Source organism: Equus quagga, chromosome 14 (assembly GCF_021613505.1).
Source record: "Equus quagga isolate Etosha38 chromosome 14, UCLA_HA_Equagga_1.0, whole genome shotgun sequence".
NCBI lineage: Eukaryota > Metazoa > Chordata > Mammalia > Perissodactyla > Equidae > Equus > Equus quagga.
In genome coordinates, this window is record NC_060280.1 from 27,475,606 (window position 1) to 27,496,734 (window position 21,129).

General features: G+C 59.4%; 1 protein-coding gene across 3 annotated transcripts in view; it reads right to left on the minus strand.

Moving 5' to 3' along the window:
- Nucleotides 1-769: 769 nt before the first annotated feature.
- The window catches only part of PDE2A (phosphodiesterase 2A), a 63,105-nt gene continuing 42,745 nt past the window's right edge, over nt 770-21,129 (minus strand). For 2 of the 3 annotated variants that reach the window (XM_046637577.1, XM_046637579.1), the window contains 27 exons: nt 20,795-20,904; nt 19,911-19,966; nt 14,468-14,527; nt 13,722-13,875; nt 13,450-13,502; nt 13,176-13,250; nt 13,034-13,075; nt 12,430-12,498; nt 12,043-12,173; nt 9,998-10,109; nt 9,481-9,520; nt 9,276-9,339; nt 8,774-8,846; nt 8,457-8,634; nt 8,107-8,219; nt 7,350-7,427; nt 6,665-6,787; nt 6,090-6,160; nt 5,689-5,811; nt 5,269-5,356; nt 4,970-5,017; nt 3,852-3,926; nt 3,591-3,690; nt 3,211-3,323; nt 2,773-2,811; nt 2,525-2,631; nt 770-2,180 (listed from right to left, as the gene is read on the minus strand). In XM_046637577.1, coding sequence (XP_046493533.1) covers nt 1,970-2,180; nt 2,525-2,631; nt 2,773-2,811; nt 3,211-3,323; nt 3,591-3,690; nt 3,852-3,926; nt 4,970-5,017; nt 5,269-5,356; nt 5,689-5,811; nt 6,090-6,160; nt 6,665-6,787; nt 7,350-7,427; nt 8,107-8,219; nt 8,457-8,634; nt 8,774-8,846; nt 9,276-9,339; nt 9,481-9,520; nt 9,998-10,109; nt 12,043-12,173; nt 12,430-12,498; nt 13,034-13,075; nt 13,176-13,250; nt 13,450-13,502; nt 13,722-13,875; nt 14,468-14,527; nt 19,911-19,966; nt 20,795-20,904 — 2,506 coding nt within the window. In that variant the 3' untranslated portion in view covers nt 770-1,969. The remainder of the gene's footprint in view (nt 2,181-2,524; nt 2,632-2,772; nt 2,812-3,210; nt 3,324-3,590; nt 3,691-3,851; nt 3,927-4,969; nt 5,018-5,268; nt 5,357-5,688; nt 5,812-6,089; nt 6,161-6,664; nt 6,788-7,349; nt 7,428-8,106; nt 8,220-8,456; nt 8,635-8,773; nt 8,847-9,275; nt 9,340-9,480; nt 9,521-9,997; nt 10,110-12,042; nt 12,174-12,429; nt 12,499-13,033; nt 13,076-13,175; nt 13,251-13,449; nt 13,503-13,721; nt 13,876-14,467; nt 14,528-19,910; nt 19,967-20,794; nt 20,905-21,129) is intronic. The other variant, XM_046637580.1, reaches the window with a different exon arrangement.

Here is a 21,129-nt window from a genome sequence, read left to right on the forward strand (position 1 = left end):
TCCATCTCCTCCCAGCCCTCTCCTCTTCTCTCCCCTAGAAAAGGAGATCCCAGTGCCCAGCCTGTAACATACCAACCTTTACCGATCTGGAGGAGACGAACAGGGAGAGGAGCTGGGAGGGGTACAGGCAAGCGAGGGGACAGGGTCTGGAGACTTTGCCAGTCAGAGCCTCCTCGTTGTCCCCAATCTGGAGACAGCCCCTCTCTATCTGTGCAGAGGCAAACACTCGCACAGCCAGGAGAGCAGGGGAGTGACTCCACAGACACAGCTCAGGGCTGCATCTGGTGTAGAGTCAGACTCAGGGGGACCCTTTTGGCAGAACTCAGAAAAACTGCGATTTGGGACTTATGGGGACACAAACAGGTATCCCTAAGGCCAGCAGGAGGTTCAGAGGCCCAGGCCCTGGCTATGTGGGCACTCATGACCTATAGGCCAGCAGACAGGGCCTAGGAGGATCCCCAAGCCACCTCCTCCAGGCAGCCTCCCTGATTGCTTCAACCCCTCAGTTCTCCCTTTCCAGTCCACAATCTCTGTCAGCCAACATGCTCTCACTGCTCCATGCCCAGGCTTCCTCATCTACAACCCACCCCCAAGCCTCCACTATCTGGCCTGGGGGTACCCCAACAGGTCATGACTCCCCCAGAAGAGAGGGTAGGCACTAGGGGTGGGAGCTCCAGTAGCCAAGGAATTCAAAGGGCATTTGCCACCCCCAATTGTGTCTCCCCCACAACCCCATGCACAAAGTCTGCAAAGTGCCCCATGGGGGATGGTTGGTAGAAAGAAATAGATTTATTCTCATGTACAAAGCGGTCAGCCCACAGGACCATATACAACAGTTGCACAGAGTCCTAGAAAAACGCATCTCTCTAAAGGCAACTCAGAATAGGTAAGGCAGGTGGCCCCCCTCCCCCCACCCACAACGCGTACAGAACAAAACAGAGAAGGGAGAGGCCAACGGGGGGGCTGACCCGAGAGGCCCGGCCCTATGGGGTCTCCTAAGCCCCAGGGCAGGGGTGGATATGGCCTTGAAGAGAGAAGCCCTGCCGGGGCTGAGGCCAGGACCCTCTCTGGCTGCAGGAACAGGGGAGGGGCTCGGGCTAAGGGGTACTCTCAGGGGCCACTGAGGGACTCAGGGTCGGCTCTCTGCCCTAGGGTGGCAGGGACATTCCCCGGCCTCTCCTGCCACTCCACAGAGCTATGGGGACTTTGATCTAAAAGGGGTCTTAGAGAACGGATTGCCTCAGCCTCCTGTTTCACCCAGATAGGGAAGGGACTTGCCCACGTCACCCAGCCAGGAGGAAGTGGTGCTGACTCACCTGAGCCTGTCTCCCAGCCCAGGGATCCTTCCTGCTCACCATTCCCATCCTGATTTCTTCCTGAGCCCCCTCTCCCCAGAGCACTGAGCGGCCCCTCTGGCAGCTCCTCATGGGGCCCCTGCATCTCCCCAGGTCCCCATCCCCACCACAAGGAGAGTAGCAGTCCTCAGGGGCCCCTGCGGCCCTGGGGTTATTTCTAGTCCTCCAGCAAAGCTAACGACTATTTCTGAGACCCACCCTCTGCTCTCTCCGATGACCTACCTCCTTGCACAAGGATCCTGGAGAGGGGAAAAGGGCACAGACCTGGTGGGGCAGGAATGGGGCCCAAGGAAAACCAGCCGGGCTGCCTCAGAGAGGGAGTGACTAGGGGAGGACCTGCCAAGGCGTGGTCAGAGGTGCAGAGCAGGGCCCACTGCTCACTGGTCACCCCAGCGCTCTCAGAGGACAAATCACAGAGTCTTGATGAGGCTGAAGTCTTGCTTCCATTATACAGACGAGAAAGCCGAGGCCGGGGAAGGTCAGTCCTTGCCCAGGGTCACACCGGAAGATCTGGTCTAGAAACCAGGGCCCGTGGCTCTGGTCCCAGTGCATCTGGCCAGGCCAGCGGAGGGCTGTGGGAGGAGGCCCGGGTGGGGAAGGGTCCCGGGAGGGGCTCACTCAGCATCGAGGCTGCAGCAGCCATTGATGGGGCCCCGAGTGCCATCCAGCTGAGGCACCTCGTACTCCTCATCCAGGAAGTCCAGCGAGTTGTTGCTGGGGAGGCCGCGAATGGTGAACTTGTGGGACACCTTGGTCCAGTGCTCACGGTTAGAGGCCACGCGCTCGTACAGCTCTGCTGCCTTGGGGAACAGGTCCTGCAGCAGCCTGGGTGCATGGGGGCGGGGTTGGAGGTCAGAAGTTAGACTGTGGGCAGCAAGAAAGATTAAGGCCATACCCCAGGTAGAACTTCCACGAGAGGGTGAGGCACAGGACTGGATGCTCAAGGCCAACACGACAGTCTCTTTTCATAGTGGACCAAGTGAGGGGCCCATTTAGGGGCAAAGCAGGAGACAGCTGTGCCCAGAGGCGGCGGGTGGGGGGCAGGGGTCGATCAGATGGAGCTGGTTCAGGCCAAGCCCAGCGCCTGAGTGCTGTGGTGGCCACAGCCAGCCCCGTCCCAGCCCACCCTCTCTGTGCAGGGTCCCCAGCAGGCCCGTGAGCTCACTCACTTGTAGATGGGCATTGCGATGTGCTCCATGAAGCTGATCTGCAGCTCGGGGATGTAGGCTTTCTCACGGTCCATCATCTCCATTGGCCTGTTGCCCATGGCCTTCTCCTGCGGGCATCAAGTCATCAGGCCCGGCCCTCGTCCTCCTCCATCAGGCACCAGGGTCAGGCTAACGCAGCCACCTGCCCCCCGCCCCCAGACCAGGAGCCCTCCCCCAACCAGGACACCCTGAGGTTGCTCCCCACATACCAAGTCTCCCTGGGAGAAGAACTCTTTGTAGATCAGCTCCTGAAAGGCCAACACCCTTGTCACATCCCGCCAATGGGATCCATCACCCAAGTCCTCTCACAGCCCAATCCCAAGGGGGCAAACTGAGGCATCCCTCAGCCTCACCTCAGGGCCGGTCCTCACCATCGCCAGCCCGGCAGGGTGGTGGCCCCAGATAGGGAGGAGTGGCTGGGTTCTGGCCCACCCTCCACCAGCCACTGACTTGCTGTGTGACCCCGGCTGAGTCCATGACCCTTTCTGAGCCTCCCCATTTGTCACCCTGAGGTGGTCTAGCCTTCTGTCTCCCCAGAATACAGCCAGGCTGAGCTCAGCACAGAAAGTCTGCTCAGGCTGCAGGGAGCCACAGAGAGCTGGGCAGAGTGTGCAGCCTGCGCCTTCCCAGAGAGCGGTGGCACTTACTGCGATCTTCCTCGTGGTCTTCCAGCCCTTGGTCTGGTCAGAGAGGTCACAGGAGGTCATTAGGAGGCAGAGGAGGAGGCTGTGGTGCTGCTTGTTGGTTCGGTCATAGCCCACTGTTAAGGAGAGGATGGGGTCAAAGAGAGGGGCCTAGCCTCTTGGCTTCCCCTCTCCGAGGGCAAGGCCCCAGGGCCCACCCCTACCCAGGGCCCACCCCTAAGTGGTCCAGAGAATTCCACACCCTGGATGGCAGCCACAGTGCTGGTGTTGGGTCTGCCTGGTGGGTTGATGGAGGGGGTGGGTCTGAACCTAGGGATGCTCTCCAGGCAAAATCCCCTCTTGGTCCTTCCCCAACCCCGAGGCCCAGGACTAAAGGCAGACACCTTCAGCCATCTTCTGGAGGTCCTTGAAGATGCGGAGGTGGTGAGCCAGGTCCGTGGCCAAGATGATGTCCCGCATCAGGTCCAGCATGCGCTGATAGTCCTGGGCCCAGGCGGGAGGTGGGGAGGGGTAGACGTCACGGCCTCCCACCAGACACCGCACCCCACCCCAGATCCTGAGGACCCTCTGCCCCTTGGCTCCTTCTCCCTTCTTGGGCCAGCTCCCGGCTCCCACTCCCTCACCCCAACCCTCAGCCCCATCACCTTCCGGGAGAAGTGGTCGAAGATGTTGCAACCATGGGTGTTGAGGATGGCGATGGCCTGAGCAAAGTGATGCCTCTGGGGGGAGAAGAGCGATGGAGCCCAGCTGGGCAGGGTGCTCCCCTCACCACAGACCCCAAGAGAGGGAGCAGGCCTGGCCCAGCCCCAGGCCCCAAGCAGAGCAGAGCAGGCAGAAACGGGGAGTCAGGGGTCCCAGGTCCCTCTCTGGGCTGTTTCAACCCTCTGTGTGACCCCTGGCAAGTCCCTGCTGGCTGTGAGGCTCAGATGCCTCAGCTGTCACATGGAGGGACATGACAAGGTATGCTCTGAGGGCCTCTCGAGCTGGAACAATGCTGAAATGACTCCTTGGAGTCCTCGGCACTAATTCATGCAGCCAACATTCATTTGCTGACAAGGAAAGGCAGTGATGAGATGAGGGCAAGGCCCCTGTCTCCTGACGCTGAAGGGCTGTCAGTCGGAGGAGTGGTTAGCCCAGGGCGGGGAGGGCAGAAGCAAGGCTGCCACCAGGCCTCCCAGGAGGGAGTGAGCCCCTCGTCTCTGGGGGTGTACAAGCAGGGGAGGTCTCTGGAAAGGTGTTACAGGGGGCAGCATGGAACAAGATGTGCTTGGAAGTTTGGTTCCTATTCTGTGCCAAGCCCTGTGACAAGTGCTGGGAACTCAGACATGTCTCAGATTTTGTCCCTGCCCCAAGGAGCCCCCAAGTCCCCATCTGGGGGCAGGCAGGCCCAAACCAAACAACCTAAGGCACAGCTGAGTGCAGTGGGAGTGGAGCCTACCCCAGGCTTGGTGGGGAGGGGTTGCTGGGGTGCCCCCAGACATGCAAAGAGAAATGTGCTAAATACAGTCCTCCCTTTGCAAACCCGAGCTTATGCAGAGCCTGCAGCCCGACTCACACCTGCGTGCGCGCCCGCACGTGCACCCACACCCCTCCAGGCCCATCCAGGAAAAGGAGGCAGACACACCCTGAGGGGGCTGCAGCTCTCAGAGCCTGTCTGGAGGGCGGGGTTTGGGAACGGGAGGAGCTGGGTCACAGTCTGACTTTGCAAGTCACTGGCCTTCAGGGGATGACAGGAATGGGATGTTGGGCAGAATGGTGGTACCTCCATGACAGAGCCCTCGGAGCTGTAAAGCGCGGCCAGCACAGATTTCTGGAAAAGCCCAGGAAAACTCTATCACTCCTCACATAGATGCAAGTGCCCACATTAGGCCAAGCGTCCCCTGCTTGCCCCCAGCCCTCACCGCTCCCCCATCTCGAGCCCAGCGCAAAGCCTGGGAGAGCCTCCTAGCTCGAAACTGGCTCCTGGTCTCACCGGCTCCCACCTCTCCTCAGGCTGGAGGGGTGAGACCCCCCGAGACACCTGGGGGGGGGGGGCCCACTGTGAGGAGGGCAGGGTCTCACCGAGGCCACCTGGAAGGAGTTGTTTGTGCCTCTGTGGTCCAGGTCGTGACACATGCAGGAAATAAACAAGGCAAAGATCTCGATGTCCCTGGGTGGGAGACGGAGAGGAGAGGGTCAACCATAGCTCCCTCCCCAGCCTCCAGAGGAGGGATGGCTGGAGGAGGTGTCCAGGAGCTCGGGACACCACGGTCCCCTTCCTGGAAAGAAGCCCAGTGTGGGCTTTGGCAGGCCCTTCACTCCCTGGGAATGCAATGGCGAGCAAGTCCTGCCCAGAAAATGGGACTATGAACCTTTCCCACCAGGCCACTAAGAGGGTCCCTTGAGGTGGCATGGGTAAAGAGCCTGCCACGCAGGAGGTGCTTCCCGTCCCCGAGAAGGGCACCCCAGCGGTGGCCACAGGGCCGGAATGCAGCCACTCACTCGAGGTAGTTGGTGAGCTCCAGGTTCTTGTAGAGCAGGTAGCAGAAGTGGGAGACAGAGAAGGCGTGCATCCAGTTGTGGTAGGGGGGGTCCCGGTAGCCCTTCTTCACCATCAGACAGAACCTAGGGGAGGGGGTAGGGCAGCAGAGGGGCCTCAGGCTCTCCTCCTCCAGGAAGTCCTCCAGGCTCTGTCCCACCCTGTTCCTTCCCTTTCCTCCTGGTCCCAGTGTCTGGGAATTGCCTCTCACTCACATCCTCCCCATCCCCATAAGACTGCGCCTTCCCGGGTCATCCTCAGAGACCCCTTCCCAGAATGCTGGGGATGCTGGGTGTGAGAGTAGCAGAAAGAGGGAGGCAGGGACCAGGGCTGCCTGTGCTCAAGGGGGGCTGGGGGCACACACCGGGCCAGCGTGGGGCAGTCGATTTTGTAGTTGTTGATGAAATTCATGTCCTGCAACATGCTCAGGATGGCCTGGAGAGGGCAGGAGGGAGGAGGGTCAGAGGGATTGTCAGTTTCAAGATGGGGCCCCTGCGTTACCCCTTCTTGAAGCCTCCAAAATTTTGCAGTCTTAAAACTTTAGATCTAAACTAGAGAACCATAAAACACTAGAGGCACGAATTCTCAGAACCATGAACTTTTAGAAGCAAGAGATGTAAGAACTCTTGGAACCAAGCTCAAAGAAAACCTAAGAAAAACAGGGAGGGAGGTGGCAACCCTGAGGCCACAAGCCCTGAGCATCGTAAGGGTCGGAGTAGCGCTCGGGGATCATCCAGTCCAGCCCCCCGCCCTGGGCAGGCCCTGTGGGCAAGGCTGGCAGACCACACGCCCACTTCATCTCTGAGGGGGACTCTACAGCCTTTCTGGATGACTCTGTCCTGCCAGGGAGTTCCTGTGCACATCCAACTTAAATCTCCAGCTGCACACCCCACTTCTGCAGTCAAGTGGTTGGGAGGGGGGGGTGGGCGCTCAGCTCACCATGGAGGTGTCATCCTCGGGCAGAGAGCGAGGGGTGTAGGTAAAACTGGAAAAGTTGGAGTCAATGGCGGCCACGGGCTGGATCCCGTCATGGAGAAGTTTGGTGTATTCATCATCAGAGACCTAGAGGGGACCAGCCAGGGCATTAGAGATGACTCCACGCCATCCAGGGTCCTCGCCGTCCAATTCCCACCACGGGGAGCGGGGCCCCCACCCAGAATGCCATCAGCCGGGCCATCCACTCCATGGACCGTCACTGGGCAGGAGATCACCACTCTCCCCTCCCAGGCCTGCAGCCCACCTACTGTCCCTCCTTGCCTGTGACCACCCTCATTTGTAACAGCCTATCCTTGGCAAAGACAGAGAACACCCCTTCGTGACACCCCCAAACCACGGCAGCCTTTCACTGACTCAAGGATCCCTTCTTTTGGGGGGACCATCCCAGAGTCTTGCCTTAATCCTTCCTACTACAGCTCTGACCCTGTCCACAAAGTCTGGGACCCTTTGATGTGGACACAGGTAAGAGCCAATACTCAAACCAACAATGATCACCACAGTCTAAAGCCCAGGACGGCTTTTCTGGCACGGGGCTGGTCCTGGCATTTGAGGATTGAAGGAGGCGGGGAAGGAACAGGTGGGCTGCGGGGACCCTGGGACCCTGAGAAGGAGTACTGCAGCTCCTCACCTTCATGTGGTACATCATCATCTCGTTGGCCAGGTGGCTGCGATACTGGGCCTCATTCACTTTCTTGTACAGGAGGGACTGGGGGGAGAGAGGGGACGACGGGGCTCAAGCAGGCTGGCTGTGAAATCTCAGCATGCCCAGGGCTGGGACAAAGGGATCAGAGAGAACCCCCCTTGCTGTCCCATGCTGGCCCCAGTGGGAGCCTTTGAGCTCCAGCTCAGAGCAAGGAGCCCCCTCCAACTTGCATCCAGACCTCCCCTTAATCCCCCTCCCAGGGCCTCAGCATCTGATCTGGCACTTTGCACCCCCTCCTGAGCCTGCCCCAGTCTTCAGCAATGGAGCCGGAGGCCCACTGGCAGAGAAAGAGAAGCAAGGAGGAGGGAAAGCATCGGGGACCTAGGGGTTGGATTCCCCAGCAGAGCTGCCAGCTCCAGACAATGAGACCCAACACTTCCCAAAAAGAAGCTGAGCAGGGGCTTGGGTTGAGGTCGCTTCCAGAGACGGGGTAAAAAATGACAACTGGGTTTCCACGTAGTCCTGGGAGGCTAACTGGACAGGACAGGAAATAGCATCCCAATTTTCAGATGGGAAACTGAGGCTAGAGGTGACCAGGGGGTATTGAAGTTTGCACAGCAACCCAGCTGCAGGGCTAAGAGTTCCAGGCCGGGGCACCGACCCATCTGGACAGAGCAAGGAGAGCCACAGCGGAGAGAAGAACAGAGGGTCTTGCACTGCCCCGCCCCTGTCCCCCGCTCACATGGGCGATGCTGATGCCGCAGTAAATGGAGAAGGCTGTCGCCAGGTCCTCGTCGAACTTGCTGAACCATGGTCCGTTGATCTTGTTCACCAGCTCGGCCACACCGATGACCTCTGGGGGTCGGAGAGGGGCTAGGACCGGCCGGTGGATGTGTCCGGCGGGGATCGGCCCTCCCACGGTGTCCTCAAAGGACGTCCCATGCCTGGGAAACCCCGACCGTTCTGCTCGGGGACGCTAGGGCGGTGCGGAACGGGAGCCGACCCTCCACTCGGCTCCGCCCCATCCCGCCTGGGCCCCGCCCCGGCCTGGCCCCGCCCGCCCCTCCTCCCGGAGCCGCTGGGAGCCCTCACCCTGGTTCTCGTTCTTGATGGGGAAGCAGAGGATGTTGCGCGTGCGGAAGCCGGTGCTGTCGTCTACGCCACGGTAGAAAAGCGGGTGCGCGTACGCGTCCGGGATGTTCAGGATCTGGCCCGTGGTTGCCACGTGGCCTGCGATGCCCTGGTCGGCCGGGATGCGGATCTCATAGCTCTGCAGAGGAAGGGATGGAGTAGGGAGGAAGTTAGTGGCCGGCCACAGAGCCCACCAGCGACTGTCTGGCCTACTCCCCAAGCCCCCTGCGGACCCCCAAGACCAGGCCACACGCTCCCTCAGAGTGGCCCTGCCTCACCTCGTCCTCCACCACGCCCCCATCGAACACCTTGGCCACCAGTTCATTCTGATCCAGCAGGAACACGGAGCAGCTGTGGGGAAACGGCCTTGGTCCACAGGGCCCGGGCCCCCCTCTCCGACTACCCCCCACTTCTCACGACTTTGGGCAAAGCCTGGATTTCTGAGGCCTGGAAGGAGTGATCCGTGGTGAGAGACTCTCCTCAGGGCTGGTGACTCCAGACATTAGTTCATCCCAATGATTTTTTTTTTTTTTTTTTTGGTAGCACTTACTATGTGCCAGGCACTGTTAGGAGCTGAGGACCCATGGCCAGCAAAGCGGGCCCCGCCCCTGCTGATATTCGACGTTACAGTCTAGTGAGGGACACAGGCATGGAATAAAGGGTCACACCAAATGCGACAGGGTCCCACAAGAAGGCAGTAGAGAGGAAAAAAGAGGGAGGAAAGGAGGGGATGAGGACAGAGGCCCCCCCCCCCCCCCCCCCCGGGGGAGATTCACTCACATCTCAGCATTGCTGAGGTTTCTGGCCTCGGTGATGATCTCCTGGAGCAGGACAGAAACGTCATCTGCAGGGAGGGTGGGGGGAGAAGCGTGGGGGCCAGTGGTGAGACCAGGCTGGAGTGCCCAGGCCAAACCCCCCACTCCTCCCCCGCCAAATCCCAGTGCCCACTCCCACCCCCAGGCAGGGAGGGGGACAGTGCACTCACCCAGGTGAGTGAAGAGGTTCTTTGCCACTTGGAGAAGAGCCTGGAATGCAGAAAATGGAGATCACAGGGGCTCAGGTGACAGGGGCTCCACTCCCTGCCTCCAACAGCCCCAGGGTCTTCTCATTCCTCCCCCAGGGCTCTCTGACAGCCTGGAGACTGGCAGAGTCGAATTATATCATTTGGCTACTCCGTGAAGGAGTGGGAGGAACAGCCCCAGTTAAGATGCACAGGAATCTTGTTCCATATGCATACCCACCTGTGGCTCTCGCCGCCCAGATGTTGCTGCAGTACCCAAGTTGAACACTAGAGGGCGATCGCATACAGTGCCTACAGCCGCCGTCCTGAGGAACCACTGACCTCCCCGATGAGAGGCCTCGATGAGAGGCCTCGGGGGCCCTAGGTAATCTCTCCCCACGCTCCGTCCACAAAGACACGGGCTTTTCCCTTGTAGATGGCTCTCTGGGGCTGAGAGCTGGGCGACTCCGTCCCTGAGAGAGGTGCAAGGCAGATCACTCACCTGGCACTCACACTTGAGCTTCTGCTCCTTCTGGAAGGCGAGGGTGCTGGTGAGCACGGTGCTGGTGTAGTGGAAGCAGTGCTGGATCACATGCTCGTCCTCGTCCGTGAACCTGGGGGAAGGGGCGGGGCCACTGGAGAGGGAGGACGGCAGACTCCTCTCCCCATTTCTCCTTACTTCCCTTCCTCCAGGAAGCCCCCTCGGATCCACCAGCTGACCCCACTCTCCTCTGCCGGGGCTGCTCCCTGCGCAGGCAGCTCGGACCAGCCCCCTCAGACTGGGGGCTCCCTCAGGGGAGGGCTCTAGTCCTCCTCGGACCAAAAGGTGTTTTCCCCCTCAGACTACTGTTTCCCTGAAGCCAGAGCCATGTCTCCCTCCTCAGAGTTCGGATTTACCCAGACTGAGGCTGGGTCTCCTCCCTCAGACTAGAGACTTGCCCCTGCCAGGGTGTTCTGCTCCTCCCCAAGGCCCCTCCAGCCTCGGGGAGGGGGGGGGGGGGAGGGGGGCAGGCACTGCCCTGTCTTGTCGAGCTCCTGTCACTGTCCTACTCTCCCTGGACTCTGTGGGCCGCGATTTGGTGCCTCCGCAAGCCCTGAGGTGAGTGGGCAGCGCCCGTGGTACTCTCTGAGCCAGCTCTCCTCTGACAAGCACAGCCCCAAATCCTGCTCAGGTCATCACTCCAGCCACCAAATGACTTGTCACCAGGGAGTTTAGTGGGGCTGGCTGGACCAAGCTGGGGGGTGGGGGGGACCTGGGCTGGGGACGTGGGTAAGCCACTCCAGGTGGGGGTCATGGAGTGGGGGGAGGAGCATGCCTCAGAGATCTTCACTATCTCTCTGGCCCCAGATTTCCCTGCCTAGGCCCCTCCCCAGTTTTTGGCTGGCCTCAGTGCTCCCGTCTGCTGGGATATCCCCTACTCGAGCATGCTGTCCAGTGATTTGGGTCTAATCCCAGTCGCCGCCACCCTGTGTCTGCCTGCCCACCTTCCTTACATGGCATTCGAGGGCCCCCAGCCTGGTCTTACCCACCTCCCTCCTCTCAGCTATGGGCGTCTCTTAGCTTCAGCCACAGGAAGATCCTTATCATGCTGAGAGAACCTCAGGCTCTTTCACACCTTCATGCTTTTCCCCACACTGTTTGCTCTGCCTAGAATACCTTTCCCACCCTCCTCCCTCTAGGCCCTGAAAATAAACCTCCAGTCTTGAAGGCAGGAACCACGCCCAGTGCAGAGCCTCTACAGGGAGATACTGGGAGGTGTTTGCTAAACATCTTAAGTGCACCCTACCTCTGCCCTGGCCACCAGCCCCATCGTATGCCCAGATTCTGGGATCCCTGTTCTCTGGCTTCCAGGCAGCTCCTCTGCAGTCACTGCTGTGAGCTGAGCCCCACCTTGGCTCACACAGTCATTCAGCACTCACTCCCTCAAATATGTGGGACCCAGGGATGTCCTTGCTCTGCTCTGGGCCTCAGGGCTGTCCCCAAGGTCCCATCTCGTTTTCCTTCTGATACTATTTTTTCTCCAGGTCTAAGGTCCTCCCAGAACCAGTCTCACAGCCAGTAGCCATAAGTCACGGCCCCTGCTGACCACCCCACTCACTCTGTACTCCCCTCCCCAAGGGCCTTCTAAGGGTCATCTGGCCAGCACATGGCCGGACACAGTAGATGCTCAACGTGTGTTTACTGAATGGCATCAATGCTCCCATCACTAGGATGCGCAGGAGTTCCCAATGACGTGGATCCCACATGCTCCCTGCTGCAGCGGGTTCTGCCCTCTCCCTGTCTTCATTTCCCTAGGCCCATCCACCTGTCTACAGTCCTCCGTGCTGGCAGGTCCTGCTACTCAGAACTTCGACTCCCAGATCTCTGCCCCACCCCTGCAGACCCCATCCCTGGGCTTCTGACCCCCCTCTAGTCTCAACATCTCCAGTCTCCACTTCCTGCAGAAGTACCCCATGCCTAGTACCCTTCCCATCTGTTACCCTAGGAGAGCCCCGGCCAGCCTCTCAGCTCCATCTCCTGATCTGCATCACCCCACCCAGACTTACAAGTCTCCTTCGAGCTTGTTGAAGGCGCAGGCCAAAGCCACCACCTGATCAGTGGCCCGGCTGATGACAGGGACACAGAGCATGGCCTGCAACTCGCAGCCCAACATGCTTTGCAGCTGTTGCACATCCTCCTGCAAAGGGGAGGTGAGTCAGGGCAGGGAAAAAAGGAGGAGTGTGCATCCCTCCCCCAGCCCTCCCCCACTCTCTGCAACAGGCAGTGTAAGGGACTCATGCAGGATGGGAGGCGCTATGACACGGCACGGGGGGGGGGACACTGAGAAAGTCCCCAGGTATTGTCTCCCCCATGCCTAGTCTGCCCTGTCCCAGAGACCCTGGCCCTGGCTCGCCCCTTGCCTCCTCCCCTGGTCCAGCCAGGCCATGGCTTACAGGGGTGAGATCTTTCAGCTGGATAGACTTCTTGTCTTCCACCACCTGGCCCAGGCGTCCTGTCGTCAACTGGGGAGTGAGGGGAGGCTGAGTCAGGGCCCACTCTCCCCACGGTCAGGCCATCTCAGACCCCGCCCCTCGCCCCGGAAGTCTGGGAGTGTCCACAACCTCTTTAATCAGTCCAAATGGTGGATGGAGTCAACACTGAGGAGCAGAGTAGGGATGGGGGAGTCTGCTCTTGACCAGAATCCCCCATGGAGGACTTTAGGGTCATCTCTAACTGGGGGAGAGAAAAACAGACTCCAAGGTTCCCACTGATCTCAACAGATTCTAAGAGAGTCAAATCCAGAAATACTCCAACAGAAGTGAACTGGTCCCAAGTAAGCCTTTCTGTAGATTGTAAGAGATTCGTCCTAATGGATTCTGATAATGAGAAGTCGTGATTTCTCATACCATTTCTAAGTAGATCCTAAGATCCAGACAATTACATCAGATTCCAAGAGATTCTGGCAGGTCCCTGTCCCTCTGGGCAGATCCCAGGAGTGCCTAACCGGCCTTAACCGCGCCTGCAGACTCCAACACAGGGGACAGAGGCAGGACTCACCGGAAAGCTGAGCTCTTCCTCCAGCACTTTATCTCCAATGACCTGACGGCAGAGTTGGGGGCACGGTTAAAGGATGGGCAAGGTTTTTCCCCTTGGAGACCTGGGTCCCTGTCCCGGCCTCACAGTGGACCTGGGCCCTCACCTTACAGGAAAGCTGGAGATTGTCCTCGGACACCAGCAGGAGGCAGCAGCGGGATGCCCGGGTCTCCTGCTGCAGCTGAGAAGGAGGGACACAGCGAAGGGCTGATCGCGGATCTGGGCCCTTCCCCCGACCCCCTCCCAACCCTCTGGCCTCTCTGAGGCTCCTCAGGCAGGTGGAGGAGAGAGGAGAGGTGGGATGTTGCAATTGAACTGAGATGGAGGGCTCACGGGGACGGTGGTCCCTGGAGGAGCACAGCGGGGGCACAAGGACTCACGTATTGGAGGACTTTGAGCTGCAGGGAAGAGGCATCCAGGTCGTAGAGTTCCCCTGCAATGGAGGGGCGCGGGTCAGAGAGGGGGCCCATAGACGCCCCCCGCAAGGGTGGGCCACCTCGGGCTCCACCTCCCGCCCAGCCCATAGGCTGCCCTGCCAATTGCTGCCCCGCCCCGCTCCGCCCCCGGCCGCGCCCTACCCCTCAGGCCCCGCCCACCCCGCCGGGGCCCCGCCCACATCCCAGGTCCTGGCCCGCCCCAAGCGGGTCCTCACCGCAGAGTTGCAGGATCTTCCGGTCCTGGTCCGTGTACGAAATCCCGCCTTCCTGGTCTCCTGCCGCCCCCGCGGGGGGTTTCTGGACGGCTTCGGGGTCCGCTCTGGGCCCGCGCTGCTGCAGGGCCTGCACCCTCCGCAGGGCCACCAGGGTCTGGGGCAGGCCGAGCGGTCAGCGAGCCACTCGCCCCACCTTTGCTGCCGCGGGACCTCGCCTTTGCTCAAGCCATTCCCTCTGCCTGCGGTGCCCATCGCCCCCAGCCCCGTCCCAAACAACTCATCCCTCAGGGCCCCACCCTCCCGTGGGCTCCCACTGCCCCTGGAACGAGTAAGGACAGGGTTTGTCTCTGCCCCTGGCCCCCAGACTCTTCCAAGAAAGAACAGGGTCAGTTTCTCTGTGTCACCAGCACCCACAGGGAGTCTGAGTCCTTGTTAAAGTCACAAAATCATAAAACCTCAGGAAAGAGCCTCAATATCATTATGTAGATAGTCCTTCCTAAGTATTGACAAGGTTTTTGACTCGCCTTATCTCACCAGTACCCTAAGTAGGTCAGTGCTATCCTTAGCCTCATTTTCAGATGTGAAACAGGCTCAGAGAGATTAAGTGACTTGCTCAAGGTTACACAGCCCAATGGTGGTGGACTGGAACCTGGGTCTGTCCAAGTGCTTGGCCAGATCATCTTCCCACCAATTGTGATGAGGGTCTTCAGCAGCCCCCATCCTACCCCAGCCCTACCCCTACTCACATGCTTCTCCACGGCTTGCAGGTTCCACTCATCACTGTCACTCAGCTGGCCACAGTGTACCTGGAGGGATGTGGGAGGGGTCAGCTGTGACTTCCCCTAGCCTGTTGCCTCCGTCAGAGTGCTCTCCCCATGCCCGGCATACGCCTGTGCCCACCAACACATACACACTCCAGTCTGTGGACGGGCCTCAACGATAAGCCCAGCCTTACGACCAAGAAGATGGCTGCAGGAAAATCCCCTCCTCCAGGAAGCCTTCTAGGGCTAATCCAGGGAAGTGGAAATTTTCCAATTTCTGCCTTTTCAGTCCGTGTCCCATCAATAGCACGATCCAGGAGGAAGGGAGGGAAGGGGGTGACCTCGGATCCCTCGCCATCTCCCAGCCCACGGAGCCCTTCCGGCCCTGATTGTGGAGTCAATGGTGTCAGCCTCCACCTCCCAGCTCCATCCTTTCTGAGTTTGGGTTTGAGCTGCCCCTCAGTCTGGGGTACGGAAAGAGACCTGACATTTATGATGCATCTGCTGTACCCAGAGAACTTGGGAGGATGGAGGAATGAATGAGTGAATGAATGAATGGAGTGATAAAGTGCTCTGCCTTACATGTGATTCTCTCCACCCCACAAGGCAAGCTTCCACTTTAGCAGATGAACCAAGGCCGAGAAAGGCCGAGTGACTTGCCCAAGGTCACACAGCAGGAAGTGGTAGAGTTGGGACAGCACTGCTCACTCCCTGCCCTTCTCTGTCCATACCTTCCCCTCTCCAGATCCACTCTCACTGCCACCCCGCGACCCCATGCTGAGTGCTTCATCCTGTCCCTTTTCAACTTCCCTGTGTCAGCCACCAGGGACCACCTCAGCCCATCTTTCATACTCTGTGAAGTTCCTTCCCCACCCCTGCTTGAGAGTTTGGTGAGGAAAATGAAAGAGAGAGAGGCAGGGGTGGCAGTGTGGGGGACCACTGCAGGCTCCCCACCTGCATCACCAGCTTCCGGCGCCCACGCAGAGCTGCTCACCACCTGTGGGGCTCCCCACAGTGCCTGCACTGGGTCCCCTCCTTCATCCTCCCTCTCCTCTCAGCAGCCCTGCCTGCCTCTGCTCTAGGTCCCCTGCCAGGAGCAGATGGAGAGGAGGAGACCAGCAGGAAGCTCACAGTCTGGCAGGGTGGATTGGAAGGGGGATGCAATTGGGGGTGCAGAACCTCATACCTGAGAAAGTAAGAGAGGGTGGGTGGGTGGGTGGGTGGGAACCTAAAGGCTGTGGGAGCTCAGAGGGGCAGGGCATCTGGGAGGCTTCCAGAACTTGGTCTCAAACGTGAGGAGGACAAGCAGAGCCTGAAGAAAGGGGCCACTGCGGGCAGGAGGCTGTCTTAGTGGTGCTGGGTAGTAGGTGGCACAGGAGGATGAGGACTGGGCAGGGGTGGGGTCCATGGTGCCACGGGGCAGAAGGGCCTTGAGCACAAGGCTAAGGAATTGGACTTGAGCTTGATTGTACTGGGGGTCTGCGGCAGACTTTAGCATCTGCAGACCATGCTCTACAGGCTGTGGGGTGAACTGGAGGGAGCAAGACTGGAGGCAGGAAGAGCTGGAGGAGGCCTGGGCCAAGAACGGTATTGAAGGTTAAGCTCTAGATGAGGCCGTCTGTGCTCCCAGAGGACAGGGAGTTGAAAGAGGCTGGGGGCATGGCTTATTTGCATGCAGCTTACATAAACATGTTGGTATTTTACTGTTAGTAGATGCGGGAGGACATCCTTCCTGTTCCTTCCAGCTGGACCCATCTCTCAGGAAAAGAGAGGGTTGGGACCCCTCTAGGGCTATGGGGGCAACCAGTTCCTGGGCTGGCAAAACAGCCTGGCCCCAGTACAGAGCTGGGAGACGGAATGAGAGCCTCAGAGGCTGGAGGGAAGGAGGGCGTTGTGGAGTCCCTCTCCTCGCTGGATGTCCCCCCATCCCAGCACACACTCCTGAGCTGCCTCAGCCCATCTCCACCCAGCATGTGCACAAACACACATACACACTCTCATGAAGACCCTCAGCACCCCCCGCATACACTCATACTCTCATACTCACACTCACTCTCCCATGGAGATACGCAGGCATGCACACACATGTGTGCACACACACACACACAGAGTGCAGTCACAGATTCACAGACATCCAGACACCCAGACTCAGTGTCTACACCATCCACACATGCACATTCCTGCCTGTACACAGGACTCTTGAGTTCATATACCCAAAAGCCATCACACACTTCTGGCCCCCCATATGCAAACACACAATCACTGGCACTCACACATGCCTTTTGGCTCACCAACAGGAAGACACACTTGCACCTACTCTTACTTATCTGGAGGCATATCTGGGACCCAGTGGGGACACCTGACAGTGGGCACTGGGACTGTAGAAAGGGTTAGAAGCCCAGCGCAGCCCCCACACCCCTCACCCTCCCCAAGTTAAACATGGCTAATCGCACGAACACCCCGTCCCTGTGGAAGGAGCTGGTGTGGGTGGCACAGCTGGGGGAAGAGTGGGCACAAATCATGCATCAAATGCCAGAGCCCAAGGGCCCACTCCTCAAAGGGACTTATTATCCCAGAACTGAAGAACAGAGCCAAAGACTCTTTCCACACAAAGAATCTGCAATCAAGGCTCCCTGAGCAACAAGCTGCAGGGCCCAGAGCTCAGCCAGGCAGCTCTGCACCTGGATGGCACATTCCTCACAGAGCCCTCCACTGACGGGTGTCTCCATCAAGCCCCAGGATTCCTTGCAGGGCTCCCTGGTTTCCCTGCTAGCACTTTACCATCATTTGCAATTCGATCCTTATTGTGCTGATTTGTTTAATGTCTGTCCCCCACCCCTCCCCGGACTGTATGGTCCGTGACAGCACAGCCTGTCTGGTCTGTCTCGGTCACTGCTATGTTTGCAGCCCCTAGCACGCAGGCCCTGGCAGTGCTCAAGAAATATGTCTTCAGTTGATGGATGGGTGGATGGATGGATGGAGGGATGGATGGAAGGAGGGATGGAGGGATGGATGGAGGGATGGACGGAGGGATGGATGAGGACCAAGAGCAGACTCAGAGGGGAATGGGGCTCGTTGAGGAAGGAGCTGCTGAGTCAGCCCTCCCAAAAGATCTGCCCTGTGCCTCCCCCTTGACCCTCTGCACCCCCTGCCCTCAGGATCTGGTAGCAGCTGGCAGGTCCAGTGCTGCTGTGCTGCCTCTCAGGGGATGTGAGAGCCTGTGGCCCTGGGAGTCACGGTCCTGACCTGTGAGCTGTGTCTGCCCTGGGGAGAGGAGTCCAGTAGAAAAGTGCGTTTCTGCTTGAGCAGGAAGGCACAGGCTTGGAGGAGAGGCAGACCGTGAATAATCCAAATACCTTTCAAGAGCTCTTCCCTGCCCAGGGTATTTGAGGAGGTGAGGGGATGGGTGTCGGGAATTGCTCCTGGCAGCCAAAGCCCCAGGTGGCATCTTGCTCAACAGCATGTACCACCCACACTCAGCCTCTCCAGGATCACACCCCTCCCCCAACACTCCTCCACCGTTCTCCCCACCCTGCCTTTGTTCGTGCTGTTCCCTCTGTCTAGAATATCCTTTCCTTCTTCTCTGCCTGCTGCCCTCCTGCCCACACCCCGAAGTCCCACTCAAATGCTGTCTCCACTGTGCGGCACCCCTTGCTGCTCCAGCCTCTGCCACCACAGCACCTGCTGGCCACATTTCTTTCATTTGGCCAGTGGTGGTCTGAGGGCATCCCTGCCTTCCCCTAGACGGACAGCTTCTAGAAGGCAGAAGTGGGTCTGACTCTTCTCTCTGCCCCAGCACCCAGCCTGGAGCAGAGCGCCAAGCAGGGTTTTGCTAGGGTGAGTTAAATTTAAGAGATCTGACCCCATCCTCCTCCCCGGTACATGCCACACACATACACACAGGCTTTCTCCCCGCAGGAGAAGGTTGGACTTCTGAGCCAACCTGAGCCAAGGTGAAGAGTGGTCATGGCAACCATCCTCCTGCCCACAAGAGGGACAACTTTGCAAAGTCTTCCCCTTGCAGTGGTTGCTTCTCTTCTGACCCAGCCCTCACAGCCCCAACACGAAGTCTTCTTGGGAACCCGGCACCCCCACACTCTTCTCCCTCAACAGAGGTGGGCCACTGAGCCACCACTTCCCACCCCCAGCTGTGCACATAGCCCCTAGCCCTGGTCCTCTTCGAAGCGACCAGCTCTGGCACAGATTGGGACCAAAGAAGGGAGGGAAGTGGCGCCGAGAACTCCGTGCCAACAGCAGATCCGTTCCCTGCGGGAACAGAAGCTGGGGGGTGGGGGAGCAGCTTGCCGGAGAAACCAAGGCGGCCGCGTCTCCCTCAGTCAGGCAGATGGGGCGCCGCGGAGACAAAGCCAAAGATCCCTTCCTTCCTCTCTTCTCCCCGCGGCCGCCCCCCACTCCTACTGCCTCCCCCGCCCGCAGCTCTGAAAAGGTCAGCGCTTCGGAAACCTTTAATTCCGTTTTAATGAGCTCGGGAGGAGCCCCCAGGAGCGCCGAGAGGCTCATTGATCTGTCCGTGCCCCCAGGTCTGCCCCTTATTAGGTGGTGGCCGCCTCGGCAGAAGCAGACCCCCAATAATGGCGATTTGGGGGCGCTAACCCTTCGGTTCCTAGGACGGGACAGAGGTTTTGAAGGCCCACCTCCATCCGGAGAGGAGCCTGGAAGAGCGGCAGAAGCCGCCCCTCAGGGCTCAGCCAGCCCCGCCGGTGGAGCCGAAACCGGCAAGCTCCGCGAGGGGACAGCAGAGGGCAGGGGAGCCGCCGCCGGGGCTCCCGCCCCGAAGCCCCCAGGCAGCGCATCCCCCTTCCCCTCCACGACCTGCTCCAGGAAGCCCGCCCTGTTGCCTGGCGTCTGCCCCAGTCTCAGCCGTGGGCCTGGCTGGGGCTGGAGGCCTCCCCAGCCAGCGGTTCCCGGTGGGTCTCCTCTCCCCAAGCCCCCCAGCTCCAGCCACCCCGATCTCTGACCAGCTTTCCCACAAAGTCTCTATTTGTCAGTGTCATGTCAACCCATCCCTCCTCTGTGTCTCTCAGGCCCTTCCAACCTCACTGCGTTCATGCCCTCTCGGGGGACACTGTCCCCATCCCATCTGGGAGAATGCTAAAGAGGAAGCAAGGTCAAGGCTGTGCCAAGGGCTCTCCAGGGGCTGAGAGTGCAAACAGGGCTTGTGCGTCCCTCTGAAAGTTGCTGACTGGGCCAGTGATTTAGCCCTGCCCGTTCAAGGTGGGGCAGAGGGCTGGGGTGTGGGACTCCTCCCAGACCCTCATTTCCCCCAATTCCAGCCCAGCTTGCTGCACACATACATGCACACACACACACACACACACACACACACACACACACACCCTAGATAGCCTCCACCCATAGCTCCTTCCCCTCTCTCCTCTCCCCTCATCCCACCCACAACAGCTCTTACCAAGATGACAGCTGCCACAGCCCCGGCCTCCTTGTCCACCAGCGGTATGACCAGCACTGAGGGGGAGAGGGCAATGAGGTGGTCCTGCGGGGCCAGTGAGGCTGAGACATACTGAGCCGGGACCCAGCGAGGGAGACAAGACACAGACAGAGAGAGGCCGGGACAGAGACACAGAGACCCAGAGACCCAGAGAGACCAAGAGAGGGGTCCTACCACAGCAACGACCCCTGCATAGAGGGAAAGCCCCTCACTTGACAGCTTTCTTGTGATCCTCCCAGCAACCCTGAGAGGGAGGGAGGCAGGTAAGGCTGAGCACCGTTATTTTACAGATTGGGAAACTAAGGTCCAGAAAGGGGAAGTGACTTGCCCAAGATCACACAGCAAGTCAGGTCTCCTGACTCCCAGTCTTGTGCACTTTCCACATCGAGACAGAGGACAGAGACCTAGAGAGACTGAGACACGAGGCAGAGAGACATGGCGGACAGGGGGCATGGACAGGAAGAGAAAGAAAAACAGAGACAGTGACAGACGGAGCATAGCAACAACTAGAGCCCGCCTAGCAACCGGCACAAGCACGTCACCACTGCGGCCATTGGCCACCGAGCCCTAGTGTGTGCCAGGCCCTCAACATGCGTTAGCTCATTTGCTCCTCCTCGCAATACCCCCTCAACGTAGGTTCTGTTGTCCCCATTTTACAGACAGAGAAATCAAGGCTCAGAGGGGTTAGTTGCACAATAGAAAGAGAATTAGACAGAGAGATTGCTAGAGACACAGAGCAAGAGAAAGAAGGTGACAGAGAGATGAAGACGGGGTAGGAGACAGAGGTGATCTGGGGAGCAAGGGCCACGGTCCTCCCCTGCCCCTGTCCGGCTCCCAGCCCTTACCTTGGGTGTCAGGGGCCAGTGGAGCCACCAGCCTGGCCAAGGGTTTCCCCGGGTGGTCCGAGGGGCCGAGTCCATTGCAGCTCAGCCGCTTCCGGGAGATCACAGCCTCTCTGAAAAGAGAACATGATCGCACCTCTCAGCCCCTGGGTCAAAGCAGAGCAGGCCCCAGCCTGGGAACACACAGCGGGCTGGACCTGCACATCTGTGAGGATCTGGACAAGCTGACCTGCTGCAGGGTGGGCTTGAAGAGGGCAAGATAGAAGAGGCGGGGACCCTGATCCCCCATGTAGAGGGGCAGGCAGCCACAGCCTGGCCTCTGCCGCCCCTGCTGGTTG